The 10566-nt window shown below is 47.4% G+C and overlaps 1 protein-coding gene across 1 annotated transcript; it reads left to right on the top strand.

Moving 5' to 3' along the window:
* Positions 1 to 893: 893 nt before the first annotated feature.
* On the top strand, positions 894 to 10013 carry nexmifb (neurite extension and migration factor b; the record flags this gene model as incomplete). The annotated part of the gene is made up of 2 exons (XM_079745241.1): positions 894 to 975; positions 5824 to 10013. The coding sequence occupies 2 exons, from the start codon at positions 894 to 896 to the stop codon at positions 10011 to 10013; spliced, it is 4272 nt and encodes a 1423-aa protein (XP_079601367.1).
* Between the last annotated feature and the right edge of the window lie 553 nt (positions 10014 to 10566).

Here is a 10566-nt window from a genome sequence, read left to right as displayed (position 1 = left end):
TTTTGATTAATGAGATGTCTTTCTTTTTTTTCTACCAGTCTACACCTACGAGCTCACCCTACGTTCTCACTACATCGCCCCTCCCTCCCCTTTTCTCTCCCTTTGCTAAGTACAGCAACATGTTTTATCCTCTAACAGTCTATTGGGTTACTGCTGCTTCATGTACACGAAGGGCTCGGATACCAATTACCCCCCCCCCCCCGCAACATATTGTTGCAGGGCAACAATAAAAAGTACTGTCATCGTTCGCAGGTCTCTCTCATCTGGCGTCTTTGGACCGGGTGGGGTCTCCATGCTTCTCCTAGTTAGAACGGGGGAGTGCAGCTAATTACGATAAACAAATATGCTCGCAGCCTCCTATGTAAGGTTCTCATAGGTTAACAACTCTGCTATAAATGTTAAATGAAGCTTAAAATAGGATAGTGTGGCATACAGTTGCCATAGCGATCTCTGCAGGGAATCTTTGTGTACTTTATTGGTTGGCAGTGTTGAAATTAATCTAAGACAAGAATCTGTCTTACAATTAGAGCAGAAATGAGAGATTGTTTGCCTCCCCGCGAGCCCCTTCCGACATCTATATATGATTTTCGGAGCTTTTTCATAGGACTGTTATGTGGCATATATTTGTATCTATCCCTCGTCTCCCTCAATTATTATTTTCATTTGACTGACCTTTTTCTATTTTGCATTTTTGTGTTCATTCTTCATTACACACAAGGCGCTCATCACACAAACAGACATGGCAGGTTCTCGCTTTTACTCCCATTTATCCAACTCTCCTTTCTTCCTTTGTCTTCTGTCTATACCTTTCTTTTTTCTTTTCTTCCCCTGCCTCTTTCCACAGGTGGGTCTGCCGAAATGCTGCATAGGCGGTAGAATGTTAAGCCGTTTTGATGGATGTACTAACAGTCAGCGGTCTCACATTTAACGTGAAGACAACACAACCAGAGGATGTCGATCTAGTGGAGAACACAGGTGAGAAGATTTTATCCTCCCATTCTCAGCTTTTTCTTGTTGTTACTTTTACATTTGATTTGGCAATGAAGCCTTCCTTCTTTGCTCAGCAATAATTTTCTTATATCTTATTGAAAACTAATCCATTCAGCCTCTTTGTTGGAAAAGGCAAAGAAAACTCAATTTAAAGAATTATTAATACTCTAATCCGAACAAATGAAAGACTAATAAAACTGAATTGACAAAGCACAGGAACATTTGAATAGACAATCATTAATGCTAAGTACTGTGGAATTTGATTTCTGGGCATATTTTTCTTAAGCTCTTTTTAAAAGATAGGGGTGGAGGGTGTCTTTTTTTGTGTTGAAAGTGTTTGACAATGAAAAGGTTTTTCTTTAACAAATGCTAATCCTCTCCTCAATTGTCGTCAAACTTATGGCGTATGTTTCGTCGGCTTCACACATTTAACAAAAGGAATGGTGACCGGTGTCTCCTCTCCACCACGCCCAAAACACTTAATTTTTTAAGGAAACAAAGTACAAGCAAAATAATTGCACACAGGACCAGGGTACAGATCGCAAGCACACAGCTCGCTGTCACATAGAGGGCCAGTGTGGATCAGCCTCGACGGGAAGCCGGGTAACGCTCTGCTGCGGTGTGTATCAGTGGATTAGACGCTGTGGCAGTCGATCCGGTTATAGACTCTCCACCGTCACTGGCTGAAAATCCCTGTGATGCCTCTCTGCTAAGCCTGGAGTCAGCCACTCCCTAGCGCCCCCTGTTGTCTCTACCTTCCTTCCCAGGTCCCAGAGCTTCCATCCCTGCCCCGGGGCCAGTTGTTCCTTAGCTCGGGTTTATCTCCCCAGTCCAGCCCTGCTTCTCTTATGGGGAACAGGGGGGGGGGGGGGGTCCTTCTTGCCCCCCCCCCCCCCCCCCCCCCCCCCCGTGAAGGAGGGGGGAGTGCTGGGTGAGGGAAGATGGAGACAGAGATTAACACAAAGATGGGAGGAATAAAAACAAATGAGAATAGAGGTTGAAATGGGCTTGGTTGAACAGCAATAGGCCACCTCTCAATGGCAGGCAGCTATGAATCATAGCACGGTTACTCACCACTTAATGTGAACTAGCAGTACGGTCTTAACCTCTACCTCTCCCCCACCCCACTCATTCTCCTCACACTCCATTCATCCATTGTCAGAGAGGGAAGGTGGGGGAGAAGGCAGCACGAGGCTAGACTAACGGCAGCCTGGGTAAATTAGACGTGTAGCATTGCTAAGGAGCAGGTTTCTCAGAAGTCAAGCAGATGGCGAGAATAACAAGAGAGAATTGGCGAACATGGGCTGAGGAAAAATATATGGGGTGTCCTAAAGAAATGATTCAGATTCATTAAATCGTTTGATATGTTGGAGCTTTTTGTAAATAGGGAATGACATGAGCAATATGTTGCATTAAATGAATGGCAGGTTATACATAATCCTCAATTCACATAAAACCCCTAATGATCGTTTTTTTAAATATATTCCATTATTGTGGTCAGGTGCAAATAAACATGAAAAAGTTTGAGTTCGGGCATGTGAACAAGACTCTGTCTGTGTGTGCATGAGTGTTTGCTAACACATATTTGTGTGTGAATGTGTGAGCATGCATGCGGGAGAACTGGTGTTTCTGTCTGTTTGTGTGTGTGTGTGTGTGTGTGTGTGTGTGTGTGTGTGTGCGTGAGCGTGCGCGCACACACATTTTTAAGGTTATGTGAGTATGCATGCAAGTGTGTGTTTGTGTGTGTGCGTGGGTAGGGGGGATCTGACAAACCATTAGATGGGCTACAGTTGCCAGCTTGCCTCTCTCCATATGTTTGTGTGTGTGTGTGTGTGTGTGTGTGTGTGTGTGTGTGTGTGTGTGTGTGTGTGTGTACACATCCCTGGGCGTTGGCTTGCTGAGAGAACTGATAGTGCCTTTACCTCAGGTGGGAGCAGGTTCCCGTCACACCGCGTTCAGTCCAACAGAGCCGCCACAGACCTCGGCGTCTTAACCCGGGTGGGGTGGCCTGGTTCAGCAGGGTCTAGTTCGACATTGGTCAGACTGTGTCTAGCATGGCTGGGCTAGGCAGGCCTGGGGTTATGGGTGATCACCACCACCTGCCAGCAGCCAGAGTCCCACCATATGCTCAGCGCTGGAGGTCTGTGCCAGGGTTCCTCGGATGTGTCGGATCCAACTCGTGTTTCCACAGCATCTCTCTCTCCTTATGGTTGCAATTGCAAAATGAGAGGTGCGTCTGGAGATGAGATTGTCCTTAAACCGCGTGTAGCGTGTCGTTTCAAGGGAGACAAGGGTCGGGGTGGCAAGAAGCAGTGCATGGGAATCGTACAGCAGTGTTTCCTGCGAGGTTAAATGGATCTTGCTGAGGCTTATCTATAAATGTCGGTCCCTCTTATCCCCTTTTGACCCGTTATGCCAATTTGTCGTATCGGCTGTGCTGTGAGATCCCTTTTTTTGTGTGTGTGTGTGTGTGTGTGTGTGTGTGTGTGTGTGTGTGTGTCTGTGTTAGTGTGTGTGTGTGTACCTGTCTGACTGACGGATCTGAGGCACATAGAGAACAGCTGAAGAGCTAATGGTCCAGCTGGTGACAGATGGCCTCTCGATAACACTATACCCCCCAAACATACTCACACTCTATCATTCTCTCACTTAAACACACACACACAAACACACACACACACACACACACACACGTACACACACACACACACTCACATTTGCATACACACACACACACACACACACACACACACACACAAACACACACACACACACACACACACACACGTGTATGCGCTCTCAAACACACACAAACAAAATACTGTTCACAGAGACACCAGATACAAAAACAGTCGATGCGAGGACACACACACACCAACTGGATAGGGTAGATTGTTCGGCCATTGAAAACCCTAAGGTAACACATTGTGCAATTTGAGTGCAGAGTTTCAAGGTGGTTCTGAATGTTTGGGCAAACCTTGGTCCCGACTTGGCAAGCATCGGAGAAAAAATAGAAAGATCATTGCTTTAGTTTTCTTTTCTTTTTTATTTCAGTCAAGCTGTAGCCTAGCTGCTGTCTGGAACAGATGCTGATGCTGCAAAGGAGACGATTATTAGATTTGATGCCCAGTCTTACACAATATACTTGCACAAGGAAAACCAATACCATGATTATTTTTACTTCCAATAAGTCCATTTCTCTTCAATCACACAAAAGGGGAAATGCATCCTTTTTGTTAAATATTCCGTCAGGGTTAGCCACCTCTACCCACAGTTTCATTTTCTGCTTGTTGTGTTAAAGTGACGCGTATTGAAACCATGTTCGTTGAATAGAGCAAAGACAAAAGATGTCCTTCCTGAGTCTCGCCTGAGAGAACATGTGTCAATACTGTGGCGTTTGGCTGCGTGGTCCTAGTGGCAGAAAGCCTCAAAGGTAACCAGTCACAAAGCCCTCCCTGCGTCATTCTGCAGCCGCTCAGCAGTTGCTGCCATTACTGTTCTCTGTGGAGGAAAAAAAAAGGGAGATGCTTATTTCTCCAGAGGTTTCCTTCATTAAGTATGATAGGAGTGCTATTGTGAGATCTTAGTCGGCATACGGCTTCGCTCCGGTGTGTGTCTTCAGGATTCAGACCTACTGAGACCGGCTCTCAGAAATGTCATTACCTTGTTAAATCACTCTCAAATTGTAGCCGTGTTCCAGGCTTTGCTTACTTTTAGTGGTGCGGCCATGTTGAATGTAGTATATGTCAAAGTAGTTAACCCCCTCAAGCACTCCGGTGAGTGATCACATCCACTCTAAAATGGGTGAACGTTGTTGTCATTAACCTATGATAATGCATTAATTGTGGTGACAAATAACCCACTTTAGTGAATTTTTTTCACACTTGCCGGCCCTGTAAGATAAACGCATGAGCTGTGTGGCTGAGAGTGTTAGGAGAGGCAGGGTATAGATGATATGGGTTATACAGTCTCCAACATATGGGCCTGTCGTGTCCCATGTGTATGTACCTGCCTCCGCTGCTGTCATCTAATTATGCACAGCAAACAAAGCTATTTGCCGGATGGTTCTGTTGCTGCTGCTGCAAGCAAGCAAGCAAGCAAGCTTCTGTGGCTTGCGATAGTCGCTCATCTACTGGATCTCTTTAGCTGATTAGCACATTGTACTATGCCAAACCTGTAGGACATTAACCTGACATTCAATGGAGTCGTTACTAAGCTATTGTCGTGGACATTCTTGGTAAATATATGTTCTTTTGTAATGCCACGTTTGCTAGCACATAGATAATATGTTGAGAATAACATGGTGAGAAGGAGTTCAGCAGGACGACACCAATTAGCCGTATTGCATGTTGTTGTGCCAGAAGGCACTTTGTATTTAGATTTTACAGTTAATCCATCCAGTTTCTGAAATCAAATCATATTTGAATAAAAGCGTTGACTAATTAGCTAAAATGACTGCTTTAAATATGAGTGTAACACAGTTTTGTCCATGTGTTCAGGGTCTCCTTTAATAAACATTATGTCACCGTTCATTATAACCAGCTTATGTGATTTGTGCATTACACTCAATATGTTCATTTGTGAATCTGAATACATTTAAGTCTGAATAAAACATAACTTTATTCAATAAAGGGGTTCTATAAACGTTACTACAATGTTTTTCTTGTGATGAGAAAAAAAACAGAACATAATGAGCGATGCACTTTCATTGTTTAAGGCATGAAGTGAGCAACTTTGGTTGTCCACTCAAAAGGGAATATTTTACTTTAAGTTCATACTATGATGTTTATTGAGAGCATACAAACTGAAACCTTGTTCTTGTTTATCCTATAGGACTATGTGATCAGAGTGGAGGACTGAGGCTCGGTGGACTCGTTGATGCTTCTCATCCCCCCTCCTCTCCACCCCCTGCCGCAGGGACATCGCAGAGGATCTACCCCACCCACCAGAGGTCCACACCTGCATCCCCCATCCTCCCCCTGCCCCTTGACACTGAATCCTCTCTGAGCCTGACTTTGGTCCCCTGCCCTCTAGCCCATGAGGTTCAACCTTTAGCCCCTCACGTGCACGGCACCCCGATTCCCTCCTCGCTTCCTAGGCCGGCCATAAGTTCCTGGGTCCCAACGGAAGATCCCCACAAGCCCACCCTACCACTGCCTGTTTCCCTGCCCCTGTCATCCACAATGATGGAGCCTGGCACTGTCTCGGTCCTGACAGACGAGTGTCTTCTACAGCCTAGCCGAACCTGCCTTGGCTGTTTCATTGAGACCACAGACCATAACTCCATCCACGAAACCCCCCATGACCCTACCACCAACCCCGACCCCGAGCCTGGATTAAGTGTGAGGATAGGCGATGTGGGTCGAGAGGACTTCTCGGACATCAACAACATAAGCATCCAGTGCCTGAGCCATGCTGGGGAAGCAGGTAGCCACTATGGAGAACAGCTCCTTTCTGATCAGCTCCTCAACTTCCCCCTGCCTAAAGCCCCTGGCGAGGGCAAGAGAGGGGACGGGGACAAAATAACAGACTGTGATGACCCAGAAGATGATGCAACCACAAAGAATCTATATGAGGGGTTGTTACTGGACAAGGTGAATGGAGAGGAGGTTCTGTTAGCTAATGCCGGTCAGGATTGGGGCTATTTTGAGTCTTTCATCAGTGAGAGCAAGATGGAGCTCCTGGACCTGTGCTCCAAGAATGAACTGTCAGTGAACCTCTTCTCAGAGGAGGATGTCGATAACCTATTTGATGATGAGGACGATGACTCCACTTTAAGCAGCGATGTTTGTTCCCTAAAGATTCGCTACGAGTCTTTCCAGGACAACATGAGGGAGAAAACAAATGTTCTCCAGGAGGAGACCCAGTTCAACTTCTTCCCCAGTGTCCTGGCCAATTGTGGCAAAAAGGAAGAGGGAGTGGCGGTGCCAAAAAGGGGTGCAGAGAAGCACCCGCCAAAATCGGAAGACCTCATACTCGTGGCCGAGCAGGAGGAGAAAGCCGGGGACTGCAGTAGTGGAAGTCCCCTCGATGGCTCCCAAGGCTCACCCATGTCCACCCCTAAAGTAAACTACCTACTGGACTTCAACTCCACCGAGGAGTCGGGCGAGTATAGCGATGACAGTTCCTGCACCGGCTCTTCTTCAGACACCCTGCAGGAAGGCAAAATAAAGAAAGGCCACTCCAGACGGTTTTTAAGCCCCTCCAATCCTCTCAACTATGGCTTGCGCTCCAAAAGGAAGGTCCGATACAGTGATGACTACCTATATGATGTTGACTCAATTGAGAGTGAGAAAAACACAGAGAAGAAAGAAAAGGCACCATCAGGTCAAAAGGAAGAGGAGGACGTAGACTGGTGTCCCAAGAAACGCCGGAAATCCTGCCGTAAAGAGCCCCCCGTAGTCATCAAGTACATTATCATCAACCGGTTTAAAGGAGAGAAACACATGTCAGTGAAATTGGGAAGAATGGATCCTGTGGAAGATAGTGTGAGCTTAAACGCAGACTCAGTGAGCAAGTATGAAACATTGGCTCCTCTAAAGAATTTCTGGCAAGAGAGGCAAAGGAAAAGAGAGGAGCAGCTTAAGCTGGCTGCCAGAGATAAACGGCAACGCAGTTTCCATCTAAATGGACGCCATCATCGCCCATTCAATTCCAGTCACCCCAAAAGAAAATATAAGATTGCAAATAGGCTTAAGGTTCAGAGGATTCACACAGTGGAGCAATCAGCAACAACACCGGGCTCCTGTCCCTCTGATCAAGGTGTCACTAAAGAGGAGACCACCCCCATGGACCTAGCAGGAGTAATTGAAGCCCCCACCTTCCCACTCACATTAGACTCTAACGCCATTGCACAGGCAGTCACAGCCAAGAGTCGCTCCCAGGAGAGGGAAGAGAGGGAGGCGAGACTGGGAGGAAATGCAACAGGCAGGATAAGGAAATTTAAAAGTGAAGCCCGACTGAGGAGCATGAAAATGAAAGCAGCTGAGGGAGAGGAGGGGAGGAGTGTGACAAATGTAATGGATGCATTTGCCACTGTGGCACAGATTGAGGGCCCTACCGCAGGGTTAGGCGAGGCAAGCTCAAACACAGTCAGCACCCATTTCTCTGACACCTCTGCCACTAATAACACAACTGAGGAGAAATTTCCTTTTGTTTCCTCAACTTGCTCCCCCGACAAAGCGAGATCATCAGAGGAGGTGGAGGACGGGGTGTCTGTCATCCCCGGGGGCTACCTGCAGACCCTGTTAGACGGCACAGACTCGTCCGGTGGAGCGGCCATCTCTTATTTCCCCCAACAACCCTCGAGGCAGCAATATCCTCTGGGTACGTCCCTAGAGGAGAAACAGTTTACTTCAATGCAGCTCGCTCAGAGCTGCGTCCTCTCTCCTCCCTCGGAGTCAGAGCTCCAACAGTCACCCCAAAACTGCCCTAACTTTTCCCAGATGTGGCATCCTCAGCTTTGCCCCAGCCACGGCCAGAGCTTTGGGCCTGACACCAACGAAACTCCCATTTTACCCAACAACTGCCCTGCTACATTACCCTTGAATGACAGCTTGCCCGTATCCAACTATAACCAACTGAGTTCTGAGGCTGACAGGCTGCTTTACGAAAAGAGATACCTAGCCGAGGCTGGACTGCAGCCCGGGGCAGATATGCAAGTGTGTCAGCCTGCTGCTCTGGATGGCCAGGTGCAATATCAGAGAGGATCACTGTGCACAGACAATGGCAGGCTCATCAGCTATGACTCAGTGGGCTCTCTGTCAGCCTCCTCCAGCAATTACAGCTCCCTGAGCCTCAAGTCCTGCGAGCGTGAGGGTGAGGAAGAGGGCCGAGACAACTTCTTAGCACACTGCAGTCCAAAAGTGGTGATTCAGCAGAGTTTGGATGCCCTCACCCCTCTCAGGGAGTCTTCAGACCTACTAGACATCTCCAACTTCACCCCTGACAAATTTAGGCACTCGTCACTGTCAGAGCTCTCCCCCCCCGAGACCCCCAATCTGTCACCCCAGGTGGTGTGGCGTGAGATAAAGATGACGGGGAAAGCTGGGGAATATCAGGAGGGAAATGATTCAACACTGGACAACAGTAGGGAGGTGAAGTGGAACGGTGATGTTATTCAGCAGCAGGAGCACAGTGGCCCGTATACGGCTGAAGATGGCCAGTTCACACTGCAACACTTTAACAGCGAGGGAGGCTTAGGTTTAGATAAAAAGGTGTTGGTTAGTACAGATTTTGATGAACATACCACTGAGATGAATGGTATGAAAAGCACAAAGACAAAGAAAAAAGGCAGTTACAAACAAACCCCTGCAGGTCAAGGCCCTAAGAAGAGCCGGGCTCCTAAAGCCACCAAGACAGAAAAGGTCAAAGCTCCCAAACAGAACTCTCGCTCCACCAAAAAGATCAAGGCCATGTTAGAGGGTAAGGCTGCAAAGAATCAAGCTGGTGGTTGTGGCACAGGCCTAACTGACAGTAGCAGCACTGGTGACTGGTCTGGCACCGGATGGTCAGAGAACAACAGTCTGGTAGGAGATGACCAGAGAGAATTTGAGGAACCCTCCAACATTCTGTCCAACATTGTCTCTGGCATGGCCGAAGTCCAGAGATTCATGATGGCCTCCATTGAGCCATTATGGGACCCAATGGCTGAGGCCTGTATAACCCCTGAGGCTAATAGCCTCAACCTAAAGACCCTGAAAATCTTGGCAGGCACAGAGGCTGACCTGAAGAAAAAAGGAGCCCTCCTAACAGGGGCTGGCAGAGGGAGAAAGGCTGGGGGAAAGGGAGGCAAAAACCAGGCCAAATTCAATCCGTCCCACCCCTTATTCCCCCAACTTGCTCTGGGCTGTAATATGTTTGACAAGCCTAACTTTATTAACCCTGGGCCTGCACACAAAAAGTTGTACCGCCACAAGACCAGTGCAAAGTTCCCTCGGATTGAGACACTGAAAGGGAAGCGAGCTGAGAGAGACCCAAATAAGGACATAGCTCTGATGGCCTCTTTTGAGACACTGAGGTAATATTTTGTTATTGACTGCTGTTGCACCCAACACCCCCTCCCACCCCACCCAAGCTCCCACCCCCCAATCCCCCAGCCCCCCCCCCCCCCCCCCCCCCCACTGCTCACCTACCCCCCCCCTTACCTGCTCAGCCTCCCCTCCCCAAGCATACCTACACTGATGCTATGCCAGAGCTGCATGACTTCTACGTTCCCCCTGATTACCCCCCACTACCTTTTAACCCCTGAAGAGGAAATTATTATCTGCATGAGAAAAACTTCTTGTACTTTGCAAACTACCTATTGAGTGATTGTGTCAAGCTTGATTGAGATTTGAAATGACCATGGCTGCATTTTTCTTGCTTTTGTTGTTTCTGCTTTGGTTGTTCCTATAGTTGTTTCAGTTTTATTTTTTGTCTGAAAAAAAGAATAATGAGCCTTGAAAAAACAGTTCTGTCGCCTTTTTGAAGAACTTTTGTTTTTGTATTTCTCAGCAAAATTAGCTGCCCTGAATTATGTATTTATTCCCCCCTTTTCCCCTAAAGATGTAGCTATTTAAAACAAATGCATTGAGT

Source organism: Pollachius pollachius (assembly GCF_949987615.1).
Source record: "Pollachius pollachius genome assembly, chromosome: 10".
NCBI classification, from domain to species: domain Eukaryota; kingdom Metazoa; phylum Chordata; class Actinopteri; order Gadiformes; family Gadidae; genus Pollachius; species Pollachius pollachius.
Note: the sequence above shows the minus strand (reverse complement) of the source record. Positions and strands in the feature narration are given on the sequence as shown.